The sequence below is a fragment of the Lepisosteus platostomus genome, chromosome 11 (genome assembly GCF_059453375.1).
Source record: "Lepisosteus platostomus isolate fLepPlt1 chromosome 11, fLepPlt1.hap1, whole genome shotgun sequence".
NCBI lineage: Eukaryota > Metazoa > Chordata > Actinopteri > Semionotiformes > Lepisosteidae > Lepisosteus > Lepisosteus platostomus.
This window is the reverse complement of record NC_142621.1, coordinates 8,876,176-8,890,340: the sequence shown is the minus strand read 5'-3', so window position 1 is coordinate 8,890,340 and position 14,165 is coordinate 8,876,176. Positions and strand designations below refer to the sequence as shown.

General features: G+C 36.5%; 1 protein-coding gene across 6 annotated transcripts; it reads left to right on the top strand.

Annotated features, from left to right (window-relative positions):
* The first annotated feature begins 1,586 nt into the window (after positions 1–1,586).
* On the top strand, positions 1,587–13,548 carry LOC148651946 (uncharacterized). 6 transcript variants are annotated; one of them, XM_088598312.1, is made up of 4 exons: positions 1,587–1,706; positions 9,558–11,730; positions 12,377–12,465; positions 12,690–13,548. In XM_088598312.1, the coding sequence occupies exons 2-4, from the start codon at positions 9,669–9,671 to the stop codon at positions 12,777–12,779; spliced, it is 2,241 nt and encodes a 746-aa protein (XP_088454438.1). In that variant the 5' UTR covers positions 1,587–1,706; positions 9,558–9,668; the 3' UTR covers positions 12,780–13,548. The 6 variants fall into 6 exon arrangements, with proteins under 6 accessions (XP_088454438.1, XP_088454432.1, XP_088454435.1 ...); XM_088598306.1 differs by lacking the exon at positions 1,587–1,706 and adding an exon at positions 3,704–4,227; XM_088598309.1 differs by lacking the exon at positions 1,587–1,706 and adding an exon at positions 3,708–4,180.
* The last annotated feature ends 617 nt before the right edge of the window (positions 13,549–14,165 follow it).

Genomic DNA, 14,165 nt, shown 5'->3' with positions numbered 1-14,165 from the left:
TTGGCCCTTAAAAATCCTGTTTTTTGTCACCACATGAAAACTTCAAGTATTTCTAGTTTTTTTTTTTTGCTTTGACATCGGTCTTAAACGTTACATTATTTTTTTCTGACGTTCAAAACCTACAAGCTTAAGTTTAATGGAAAGAAAGACAATGAAGGGGAGTTAAAACTAGTCACTGGTGGCATCTAGTGGCAATTACGAGACTTACATGAAGAAAAAACAACATAATGTACCAAACTGTACAAAATTAATTATGTAAATGTAAATGTAAATAAATGTACTGTGGCATAAAGCACAAAGCTGGTCCTGATTCTAAAATGATGACAATGAGCACAGCTCAAAAGAGGACTGGATAACTGCTAAGATCTTCTTATAATATAAACAGAATTTTGTGTTTATATTATACCATAAACAGAACACTGGATGCTGTGCTTTTAACTATTGAATTAACCTTTATTACTCCTAAAGGAATTTATCTTGTGCTCAAAAACATAACATATGACAATAATACAATACAACAACCTTAAGAAATCTTAATACAAAACAAAATTCAACAACATTGCTCAATCAGAACTCTTCCAGTATAAAGTTAAAAACAGACCTTGTAAAAAGTCTACCAACACCAACAGACATGTTATTGGGTCCAAGATTGCACCAGTAAACTTGGCACCAGTTCTGATCACTTTGTTCATCTTATTTTTGGTCTGCAACAACAAGGCAACTCCCTATAATCCTATATTCATGAGGAATAATGACACCCAACAATTACATGCTTCTGAGGATGTTTAAGTATTTAGGTAGAGTGATATTTGGCTAAACTAAATGGTCCCCCTGGCCTTAGGAAGAGACGTCTGGGATCTCCATGCTGATTGAGGTCACCAAGGAATAGCTGCAAGGTGGAGAAGGAGTGAAGGAAAAGAGCAGGAGACAAAATACAAAAGGGTTTGTGTATGATATATATACTGTAGCTCTCAAGAAGTGATATCAGGAATGATTGATTAGGAACAGCTGGACGAAAGCCACTTGGTTGTCATCCATCCCAGGTTTCACTTAGATATTCCATTTAGTTTGCATTTAGGCTTCAAAAAGACATATTAACTTCCTGCTTAAAAATTCGTTCCACCTGTCTTTTCATTGTGGCCGTGTCCAAAATACAGAACCCTATTTTACAGTATGTACGAGTTTCATATGTTATCGTTTATGTATGTGTGTTAAAGTATATGTGTAGTTTATTTGTAAGTAGCAGTATTGTATTTTACTGAGTGTTGTTGGTTAATGAGATCTATGGTTCTTAATGCAAATACAATCCCATCAGACTGCGTTTAATGAAGTAGCACGGAGAATGTATAAAGTCTTACTGATTAACATTTTGAATTAATCTTGTAATAATAGGCTTCAAGTATCTTTCAATAATGTACAAAAAAGGGAACCAATTTGCTGCCAGTCTGAGAGTTAAAAAATACCTAATAACATTACATTTCAAATAAGAAATAAACTTGCTTGGCTTTTCATATGGATATCCTTATGACCCATACACTGACATTAAAGAGTGCCCTTTGACTATGTGTGTTAGTGTGGGTTTGTGTGAGCAACACAGGTGCTGTTCTGTCATTGGTTAGTTCCTTCACATCCAGTTGGTGTCTCAGCTGATATATTTTCAGGCAGAGAATCTAGCAAACACCTCTACTCGGCAGCATTTTGAAAAGGTAGGATAAAATTAACTTTGTTTATGATTTTTTTTAAATGATTTGTGACTCGTCTTAAAACAAACTACTGTACTTGTTTAGCAAAACAAAACAGAAAATTATCATTATGTGATTGCTGTCTGACGAAAGAGTTGTGTAATTTGCCACGCACAGTGGTTTTTTGGGGCGTGATGGGCTGCTACAAAAAGGGTTGTGCAACTATTGAACTCCCAGTAAAGAGACTGGAACAACAGGCAGCAGACTGATTAAGAGGTGGAAATTCAAAGACAAATAGCCTGATTCAATATGTGCAAACTGCTCTCTGCTGAAGTGTGTGGGCTGATGGAAAAATCTGGGAGAACTGGGGACAGTTTCAAAAAACAGGCAGCTTTAACCACTGAAATACCAAATTTGTCATACCTTACTCCTGCTCATTTTGGGGCTTCACTCATTTCCATATTTTTACAGTACATTCTTAGGATGATAACAGTGCTACCTTCTGCAATTTGTTTTATTAACAAGCTTCCGGAACTGTCGGTTTTCCCTTGTGTGTGAAATGGAAATTTTCTGTGTTTTTAAGAAAGAAAGATTTTTTTTTAAAGCTTGTTTGAAATTTGGGCAGGGTGAAATCAAAAGTATGAAAATGTTTGCATGCAATTCAATTAAAACTATCATTCAAAGCACTCTATATTTAATTACTCTTCATGTTTTGTTAATCTTACCTCTGCCTTGATTGAAATTACATGGTCTGAATCACCTTCCTTACATACTCGGCTTGTTTTGCCACTTATAGTCTATGCAGTTGTCCACTTCGATACTGTTAATTCACTATTTTATTTTTACATCTGACATTTTTAAAGTGGCTAGAAGTGCACTCTAACCAAATCAAGCTTTTTTGTGATTAGAATTGGTGTGCATGCTAGTTACAAAGTTACTTCATGCATGCAATTACTTAAAACTCCCACATCACAGCCAATACCACGTCATTATTATAAACAAACATCTCTGTCTTGTCTCTGCTTTCAGGAATTTCTTAAACCAGCCTGTCACATCTGGAGGCACAGTATCTGTGCCTGACAGAATACATCAGGTTACTTGTAGAAGAAATAGAATTGTAAGGATTTTTCCAGAATATCCCAGTCTTCTGGTTTTCAAGTTCTTGGGTCTTTTTGTTGTAGCTATCATAGCTCACCATTCTTTGACCATGGTCCAGTTATTAGCACTGAATCGGCTATGTCTTCTTAGCATTTTAGATAACATCAGACTGCAGGGTGTCAGACTTAATTCTACATAAACTAATTTAACTTTATTTAAATTGCCTCGTGAAAGTATGATGTTCCAAAGACTTTCTCTCCCTGCCCATGATAAAAAAATCTTTACCCTGTACAAGTGATGTTAGAGGGAAAGCAGGCTTTGTGTTTGGATGTTGATGTTTGAACCTCTGGATCTGTGCAGTGTTGCACACAATCAGCACCTGTGCTGGGCTGCAGAAACACCGTTAAGGGTTTTCCATTGCATCTGAAACTCATAGCCAGTTCCTTGGCTATTGTTTTTCCTGAAAAAAAGGTTCATTTTAGGACTTAAGTCACAGATTAATGGAATGGATGTGCAAACCGTTCTCAAATGTTTGTACATGACCCTTGCTTCCTGCAAGGTAGAAAAGTTAGCTCTTTCATAAAAGCAATATGAACTCAGGGTCGTTGCACCTCAGTGTTGCAGCTAATCATTCCCTCTGCATTGTTGTAATTTCGATTTTATAAGTGAAATCCCCCGCTGTGGTAGTTTTCTTTTCACTGAGCTTTGAGCAGGAGCACAATGCACTGTGATTCATTGGCATTATTCTCCGCTGAAAAGAGCCTGCATTCATCCTTGAGACTGCAAAATACATTCTGTTGCAACGTTTTGTCTCTCAGAGGTGCTTTGTTTCACACTGATAGCTTAAATTGTACATACATTCCCGATGATAGTGGTTTGTCAGAAGTTTTGTTCATGTAGTGCAGTAAGAGCCTCCACTTTTAACACTGATATCACATGGATTTTTTAATTCCATTCTGCATACAATAATTAGTCTGGAAACAAAATCTATTTGATAATTTCTGAACAGAACTCTGACCTTGGTTGCTTATTGACTCTGTTCTAAAAGCATGTGGGCTAAACTGAATAAGGAGAAGCAAAACTCAATAGCTGGACTAAAGTACTCAAGCCTGGAGGCTAAACTAAAGGCTCTTACCATACTGGTAATGTTACCAATGCGCATAAACATAACGTGTCTGTTTAATATGGAGAAAGTGCTTGAGGGAAGTACTGTTTGTGTGATGATGAACCACATTTCAGTGGTGTGCATGCCAATACCTATCTCATCTCGTCTAGATCAATTCAGACAGACTCCCTCTGTGGATCAATATCTCCGAATCTAAAACTCTCTTTATTTTGCTCATTTTGCACTGCTGGATTGTTAAACAGACTATATTCGATTCTGAAATGCTGATCTTTTGGTAAGTTGGAGATGATTCCCTTCTGGCTGCTGTATTTGAAGTTGCTGGTAGGTAATAGTACAAAAATATATACTGTATACAGAATCTGAGTTTCTGGAGCACAGAAACAGTAGTTTTAAAAATAATCTAATGCATGTTTTGTGTTACGAAATGTTTAGGTATTAGCTAACAAGCAATTGTGTGCTACCAGGCAGAAGGAATAAACTGTTCGAAAGATATTTCTTATAATCATCAATGTGGTGCATGTATTACGCAATTATCCATCTGTTAGCTGTTTTTTTGTTGTGGTGTTTTGTTTTTTAATTTTACTTGCATAGTATGAGGGAATTTTCAGCCCTAGATTGTTTCATTGACTTTCATTATTTTTAAATAAATGTAAATCTCTGATCCACAATTTGTTATGCAATGATTTCATTATGATTGCAGTAAATGTGTTGTACAAAATTACCATTTAACAGCCAGCAAAGCCTTAACTGCAGTGTGAGGAGAAAAAAAAGCGTTATTTCCTAAGGCTGTAAACAAGAATCAAATCTTTAGCCTGTGGGTAGAACTATTAGTTCATAGTTCATAGTTTATTGCATCCAATATTTTCTGATCTAAATTGATAATGCTTTGTTGATTAAGAAACCACTCTTATTTGAATTAAACACCAAAATATGAATAGTTCTTAGAAGACAGAGCATTCTGCTTAAATGAGTCACAGTCGTCTATGATACCCAATCCAGATAACCTCACTTAAAGACACTTTGAATGTCATTTATTTTTCACTGAAAAATTGTAATCCTATTTCATATCCTATTTTAGTGAACATGGTGTATTTTTTTAAATTCATGTCTTTGTCAAGGTTTGTTGCAGGACAAAATTAGTAATTAATATCAGAACTTCTATCAGAACATTAATATCAAACTAAAAGTAAGTTTCCCTGCTCTTAGAGCTTTATTTGAGTTTGGAAAGACTGGAACCTGTATAGCATAACTTTAAATGAACTGACCTTCACGGGCGTATTTTTAAAAGTTTTTTAAAACAAATCAAATTCTGGAAGAAAGGAGAATATTTCTGTCTCTAAATATTTGGATTATTTGCTTATTAATAGGAAAATAGATCAAAAATGCAATTGAGTAATGGCATAGCAACATAAAATAATTTAAATAATGGACAAATACTGGTTATACATTATGTGTTAAATGCCACAGATCACTGTGTGTGGGCACTTTATCAAAAGAAGGAAAATCGCCCCTTCAAAAAAAATCAAAATGAAAGTGGCTGCTTTAGATTTTGTTTGTTTATAATATGAGTGGACGAGGTAATGCCAGTTTTAATATTGAATGTTCCATCTCCCGTTGTCAAAGAGTTCGGCTCCGGTTCGATGGCTCTCCAAAATTTGGCAGGAGGATCTGGATGACATCACTGTCAGATGTGTTTCTGAATGATAGCTGAATAAATGCCTCTCAGCTCTGGTGGGAACAGGCTGGAGTAGCACAAGGAACAGAAACTCCTTTTCTGTTCTGAAGAGCACTAAGTGAGCAGGGTCTTGGGAATAGAAGGAGCTATGGCATCACTCGGGTACAGGTTATTTATTTACTTCATTTTTGCATGTGGACCCTTGTGAAAATACAAGGTATAGTGGTTTCTATCAAAATCGTAAAGCATGATTAATGTTTGACAAGGTAATTTTTGGAAGAAAATGAAGTACATACAGCAATCAGAAGAAGGGTCAATTCAGAATATTTCTATTTTGACATCTTTAGGAATATGTGATTTCTTTTATCATGCTGGTTTTCTCCTGTATGACATGAAATATATACCTGTAGCTGTGGTAACTACCTTTGAATGATTGTGGCTGAAATGATGAATAATGTGTACTCACCGCATGGGTTCATACAGTGCTCAAAAGACCTGCGAAAGCTATAGTCCCGTCGTTATTTGGAGCATCCAAGCAACTATGGTTTGTTTTTTGTCTATACAAGGAACAAAGGTCACTGTTGCAAACTTGGCTATTCACTGTGAAGGTTTAGAACAGGGACTGAAAATGCATTGATGGTTAATACTTCACAGTTACATAATCTTTTGAAATTATTTTGTGCTACATGAATAGGTTCTTTCAAGAGTTAATCTGAATAATATAGGTTGTATTTACTAGTATAGCAGTATATTTGTAGAGGTTTAGACAAGTAATTATGAGTTTCAATGACTGAATACCAATGTTGAAGATAGAAAAGATATATACTGTATATTAACAATTAATACAATGATTATTCCACCAGATATTGATAGATTAAGTGTCTATGAAATTCGCTGAATAGAAATATATTCTTTATCATTAAGACAAGATCTTAAATAGGATTTCAGTATGTCTTAGATTATTATCTTTTTCAAGTTTCATAACATACAGTAAGGCACTTGCAAGACTTTTTTAGGCATTTTTGTCGTTCATAGACGTTAGCGTGACTGAAAGGAGAATACAAATATCCAGAATTATATTCCATATAGTAGCATATTAGTCAGAATTTATGCACCTGTAATAAATTTCGTTTTTAAACCGAGCTCAGTGAGTAATGAATGAAAGGAACAACTGTATGTTCAGTAACTCTGCTCTACTCATTTTCCATGCTTCACACTTAAGAATTAGCTTTTTCGAATGTGACCCTAACTCTCTTCTGAACCTTTCTTTCCCATCCAGTAAAATCAAATGGGCTTTGATTCACCAAAATATCTAGAATATTGTTTAAAGAACTAAACTAGTTAATGGCTGGCATCTACAGTACCAGCCCAGATCGCTGCATATGTACAGTTTGGCGTAAGCATGTGCTTTCAGAAACATGTACAGTATCCATGCCTTCAAAATGTTTATTTTTTATAGCTAAATCAACATTAGAAACTCTAAAAGTGTTGTAAAGATGGGTCTTAAATTCAGAAAGAATTTAAATCCACATAGGAAGAATTGGGAATTTAGGCACTTGAGTGTATTGTATACTGGACTCAGTGTGTTTTCAATAATAGTGTTTCTTATCCACTACTCAGTGGCACACAATTTTAGGTATTTCAGAAAAAGGTGAACAATGGAACACTGAATGTGTGAAGGATACAAAGCAACAACAGCTTGAATTATACGTGTTCATCACCAAAAGCAGACAGAACTTCTCAAGTGTACATTATTAATGAACTCCAAAGTACGAACCAACAAGTTGCAGAGGGACAGATGATTGACCGCCCGTAGAGAACCTGGTTGGGGAGTACATACCTATTTTATTGGATCACTTGTTCAACTAAAGCCAAACTAGTCTTTTCTTATCCAGGTGTATATTTGGGAAGCTGTATAAAAAAAAACTGCACTGATTTGAATTAGTTTTAATACAGAAACAATCTACTCCTCAAACTACAGTTTTAGAATTCCATTCCAGCAAATAGAAGTGAATATCTGGATATATTTAAATATGCAATACATTTTAATATTTTTGCTTAAAATGCACAGGGTAGCCTGAAGGCCTTATCACCTCATAGTTCACCCCACATTCATACCAGTGTAAAAACACAAGCAGAGCTCATTAAGGGCTTGGACCCAGCCATAGGGATCTGGCCTAATGCCTGACGGGTTTACTGGAGCTATCTGCTGCAGTAACAGTAGCACACAGGAACAAAGCCGTGGGTGAACAATTTAATCCTGCAGTGTTATGTAATTCATCATTTAGTTCAGATGGATTTCATTTCTGCCTAAGAGTGCATGGCCTACTTTTTGTATCATAGAAAAAAACAACTGCAAATTAGATACAATGAATATTTTAGACTGCAATCTACAGTATGTTCCTTCATCTGTGCTATATTGTGCAGTGATTATCCTTAGGTTCATTTCAGATGTGTACAGTACGTTGTCAGGTGATTTTGACTTGAAATCAATGTTGCTTATAAGTAAATAATCTTGCCTGGTAATGTTGAAAAATTATTTAGGCAGTTAATTCACTGGCAACTAAATATGCTGCCATGCCAATCAAGCTCAAGTGATGTGACTGAAGATGAATGATAACCCCACCACATACATTCTCATAATTTCAATTAAGGTAAAAATATAGGTAAGAATAGAGTTGCGGGAGTGTGCGCATATTTAAAAATAGTGGTAATTTTGTATTGAATAAATGAAAACAAATTAAATTACGAACATTGACAGACATACACGGTATGTTAATTTTAGAAATGGTATACTCTAGTTCAGTTTGAATTTGTTACTGAAATTGCATAAAAGGAAGTGTTGACTATTAACAAATCGGAAATGACTAACGTGCTTGCTTTAACATTAACAGTGATTGAATTTATCCTTGATATCAGACTAAACAGGAATCTACTCAGCAAGGTTATTACCAGCTACGCTACGCTTTTTTTAGTTTTTAAATAAAGGGTTCTCTGGTACCACACACAACCAGAATCATCCAGAATTAATACATATTTTGATTCATGAGATTGTCTCCCCTCATTAAATTAGATTTAAGGCTGTACACTGGTGTGGTGATTAGTTCTGCTGCCTATATCACTCATGAGTCCTGGGTTTGATTCCAGTTTGTGCGTGACTTTTGTGTTTGTCCTCTCCCCACGCATGGATGAAATTCCTTCCAAGTTCCAAAGACTGGGTGAACTGATGTCTCTTGTCTGTGTGCGTGCCAAGGTGTGCTCCCACCATGCGCCCTGTGCATCTGGGATAACCTTCGGGTTGCTGCAACTCTTACCTGGAATAAGCAGATGTCGAAAAACAGATGGACAGACAATTTAAGTCTGACGCTGACTTTAAAAAACTGTAAGCACTCCCCTCTTCCACCCCACCCCTCCCCCCAAAAAAATAGGAAAGAGAGCTACACACTAATTTGCAATCTCTTAGAACCATGCCAAGCAAATTACACACTTGGTTTGAAGTGTGTTTCACAGATATTTGGGTATCGTATGCTTTCTTCCCACCTCTTCAACATCACAAAAAGATAAGTTCTGTGAACAAATCAAAGTCCCTGCAGTTCATTTTGCAGGGAGAGAGAAGGGGGTGATTCTCCAATCGAAACACTTGCATTCTGCTGCTGGGCTAGCAGTAGCGGTTTGTGATTCTGGTGATTTAATTTATTGTTTGTGAAGGAATGAGAAGCTTCTTCACTGTGCAGAGAGGTAGGTTTTTCATGGTAAAGGCAGTAACAGATAGGAACAGAGAAATGTGTTTTTTTAAAGATATGAATATTATTAAGTTCGTAAGGGAATGACAGAGACCAGAGAGAGACAGCATGTATGTACCGAAAGCTTTTCTATCCCAAATCACAGGGGCTTCTCTAGTAGAATTAATTTTAAAAACATAACTTGAATAACATTGTCAGTCCTCTCAATGTATTTTAACTTTTTTTTCTTTTAGAGAGGCACAGCTGGAGTGAAAAAGAATAATGGAAATGAACTGAGTGAAGACTGCAGCCGCACTCAAAATCTGAAACAAAAAGAACAAAAATACTTCTCTGAAACAGTAACCATGGAGACAAGCCAGCTCTCAGAAATGGCTACTGTAGTCGACAATAAAATGGATCCTGTTGAATCAGAAATGTCTGAAAATAAATACTCGCCTGGAGCAGCTGGGCAAGCTAGTTTCCAGGCAGATTTCTCAGAGTCAAAAGAAGCACAAGATACAACAGAAATCTGTGTTGCCACGGCACAAGGTGAAATTCAAAGTGATAAATATGAGGGCTTTGAAAATGAAAAACAGGGTCTGAAAGAAGTTATATTCCAAGATGAAGCTTTAATTCTAGAGGTCGGATTAGTTGAGTTTAATCGGACAGAATCTATTACCTCTTCAGTATCAGACACAACATCTAGCGCAGGAAGTGTCTGTGAAAATGAATTCATTGTCAGAAGACAAGAACCGGACAGCCAGGATCATCCAGAAAATGTGATTACTGTGGATGAATCTGGAGTCAGCCATGTCACAGAAACAACAGAACATGCAGTCCAAGACATCATACCCAAAAGCCCCGGAGATGAAGAACTGGAGACCTCTTTCTTAGAGCAATGCATTAAAGAAGAAACACTTTCTGATGTGTCCACAGAATCCTGTCATGAACTTGACAACAAAGAACTGATTGAGAGTCTACAGGATGAAATAGCTGCTGCTTCTTCAGACAGTGAAATTGATGAGAAATGGAGAGCCATATTTTCTTCCTCTGTCAATAAGGAAGGTGAAGATCTCTTTTTGGACACCACTAATGAGTCAAACACCCAGGAACTGTTGTTTGAAGAAACTGACAGGGATGTGCTCAACCCTGAAGAGCTCAATCAGAAGAATGAGGACAAACCTGAGTACCTCACAGAACATGACTTTCAAGCACAGGACCATTATTACAGCTCTGCTCCTCTGCTTCATGGATTATCCAAAATTTCTGAAGATGAGGAAGAACTTAGTCAAAGTTTGAAGCAGAATATTTATGTATCACACTCAGCTTTGTCAGATCCTACCAAGAAGATTCCTGATGATTACTGTGTAATTCAAGAGACTAAGAATGCAAATGTCAGCACAGAGCATGTTGACTTTAGAGAAGCACGAAAACAGTTTCGGATGATGGAGGAGCAAACAAAATGCCAGGCCTGCCAACCTACTGTTAAGCCAAATACATGCCAGGGTGGCCATAGCTTCATGTACACTCCGGTCAGAAACATTGACAGGCCAAAAAAAGATCCTGAGGGTGATAGTTTAGGGTTAAATGATTATCAGAATACTCTTTTCAGTCCATGCTCAGAAGACTCTGGTCTGGGTGACCCCAGCTATAGATCCCCTTATGATGATCCAAGTTTCGCCTGTGACTTCAAAGACCTTTCAGATTCATCATACAGTCGCCGGCTCATTCCTGAGACTCCCATTGAAAAGGAAATCCGCCTGGCTTTGGAGAGGGAAGAGAACCTCCGTCGTGAAAGAGGGCTTTCAAAATCAGTCAACGCTAATGCATGTACAGAGACCAAACCTAAACCTGTAATTCTAAATCCAGGCAAGTACGACAAGGGAATGTGCCAGGAAATTGAGGAGAAGAGAAAGATGTTTGAAACTCAGGAAGAAGTCTGCACTTTGCAGAGGTCTCCAAAACCCCCATCTTTCACTATAACAGCCTCACCATCAAAAGGGCCTTTGTATCATGAAATGGCCGCTAGTAATGTCATCATTCTGGAGCCAGACACTTATCTCTCTTCCCCAAGACACCGTGCAAAAGATGCACTAATTTCTCCAGTGGCTAAGAAGTCAAATGAATGGCCTTCAGAGGCAACCAATGTTATCATACTTGAGACCTCCAACCTTATCATAAGGAGTGCATCAGAGTTTTGCCTGAACTCTGTGTCAGAGGAGAGTCAACAAAACACATTCCAGAATAATCCTTTCTTCAAACTGCGTTCCAGGAGCACCCAGTCTCTTGTAGATCAGGAAATTAAAGTAGCCAAACAGAGAGAGGAAGAACTCCAGAGGCAAAGGGCAAGTCTGTATGCAAAAGAGAAGTACAACACTGTCCTGGTATCGCCGAATCTGCTGGACAGCCTGACCTTTGACAAATCAGGTAGGTTTCTGTTGACGAAATAAGTTCGAAATGCATTGCTTTTTTGGAAGGAAAGCTGAAAGTATTTGCACTAATTTTGTTTTTGGTTCTATAATGATTTTAAAAGCCAAGTAACAGAAAATTCTTATTTTTATTAAAAATGTTATTGCAAGAGCATTTTTCGAATAGGAAATAAACTACAGAAACAGTCCAGTTATTCTTTTTTTCAGCATTTCAATATACCGTACATGTGATGATGTATACATTTTTGTATTAGTCATATGTTTTCGAAATATATACAAAAACCTTTTAACCATAAAAATATTAAAAGGGTTACAAACAAGACAAAGCCTTTCAGCACAGTTTATTTGACCACATGCAGCTAATTCATCCGAGAATCTTATCCAGGTAAATTTTGAAAGCCAACGTATCAGCTTTAACACTATAGCTGGGCAGTTTACTACGGACCCACTGGTACGTATAATTTAACAAACTATTAACTGAAGATTTTGTCTGCTCCTTAAGCTTGAAACAAACTCCAGTAATTTGACCCGTGCTTTGCCCCAGATCTATTGGTTTATTTCAAAATAATGGTTAATACTTTTAAAAATGTCTAACATTACCTCTGTCTGTGTTATTTAAGTACTATTCTTAAATTCTTGAACAGATTTGCCCGTGAGATGTAGATCTTCTCCATCGTCACCAATGAAGACAGCATACAAGATGGATCGATCAACACTTTCTTGTGAGACTAAGGTACTATCGTCTTTGTACATTATTTTTGTTCGTTTTTTTAAAACTACATTAATTGTATAACAGTTATAATTAGTAAGTAGTAGTAATGAATAATTTCTATTTAGGGGGCAATGTTATTACCCAGTATTCACGGCTTACACTTTGATTTGAAGTTGAATGCCTATCAATACCAGCCTTGAAGTTGAAAAGCTTCATAAAACTACACAGACAAAACTCTCTTACAGTTTCCAGATTCCTTCTCTGGAGCTCGTCGCAAAAGTGCCATGGCATTGCGCTGGGAGGCTGGGATGTTTACCAATCAAGAAAAAGAATGAACAGAGGATGCCATCCAAAGTAAAACATAGATATTCTGCTACATTTGTCTAAAACAATGGTGCAGGTCTATATTTGCTCATGGTTAAGCATGACAACGAGCTGCTTTTGTAGTTTTATTGATAAAAGGTTTATGCACAAATGAGCCAGAACATATATTCTTTGTTGTTTTGTGGAAATGCCACAATGCCTGTGTGCTATTTGGATTTCGTATTTAGTCCACAGTTATTTACGTATTACTTATACAGTGTAATTGTGTTGAGCACAGCTTTTGTACATCATGTCCATGCTTCTCTGGAGTTATACTACATAAAGGGAAAATGGCATTTATTTATTGGATTTTCTTATCAAATTTACTCACCTGGCACTTCAGATATGTATTTTTTCCCCAAAATGTGGAAATAGAATTTGAGTCAGTGACATAAAAATCACAAACATTTAGAAACCAATTATTTTAGGCATTCAGCATTATGCATCCCATAGTAACAGTAGATCATTTTAACTTGTTTCAAAATGCCTGATTTTGTGTTTGCAATATTGTTAATTTTTGTAAGCTTGACTGTGAAATGGTGTCGTTTACGAATATGTTTTCAGATTTAATTGTACTACTTGCTTATTCCTGAATTTGAATATTTCCTTTAATACAGGAGCACTTTGATTGCCTTTTCACAGCTAATCTTTTGCTTGGTTAACCTTGTATTTTGAAAAAAATGAGTGTGTGGCAAAAGGTTGATGCAAAATAAAGGTGTGGCGAATCATTTAGAGACAAAATGGTTTCCTTTCTTTAATGAGTTACTAATGAACTGCTTAAGCCATTTGTGAAGTCTTTATTTAAGTCCTTTAAATTGTGGATGCAATTTTAGGAATATCATGTTTATGACATCCCAGAAATGCTAACTCAAACTTTGACTGCTGTTCTTGGCAAAAAAAGCCCCCCCCTGCTGAGTGCTTTCGGTTTCTCCCAATATAGAGTAAGAGTTCTGACTGCAAAATTATGGGCCGTAATTTTTTCCATGTTTCAGACGCCATGTGGGAATGAAATATTTTCATGTCATCCACTGACATGTTGACAATTACTTAAAATACAAATGTTAATGGAGAGCAATGAATAGTTTGACCTAAAACTGAATCCTTAGCTAGAATTCAGAATGAACAAATACAAGTTGTGACTCATAATCAATTATTTAAGACTCCTTCATATAGAACAGCATATATAAAGTTCAGATGAAGTGCAAGTCTAATCAATATAACATGCAAGTACAATCACGCACTAAGCATCAAAAGAAACCTTTTATTCTTAACACATTCACAAAAGTTTGGGGGGAATTTGTTGATTTTTTTGTAGCAGGTACATGTCATTTTATTGAACAGACAGGACGCAGCTACAT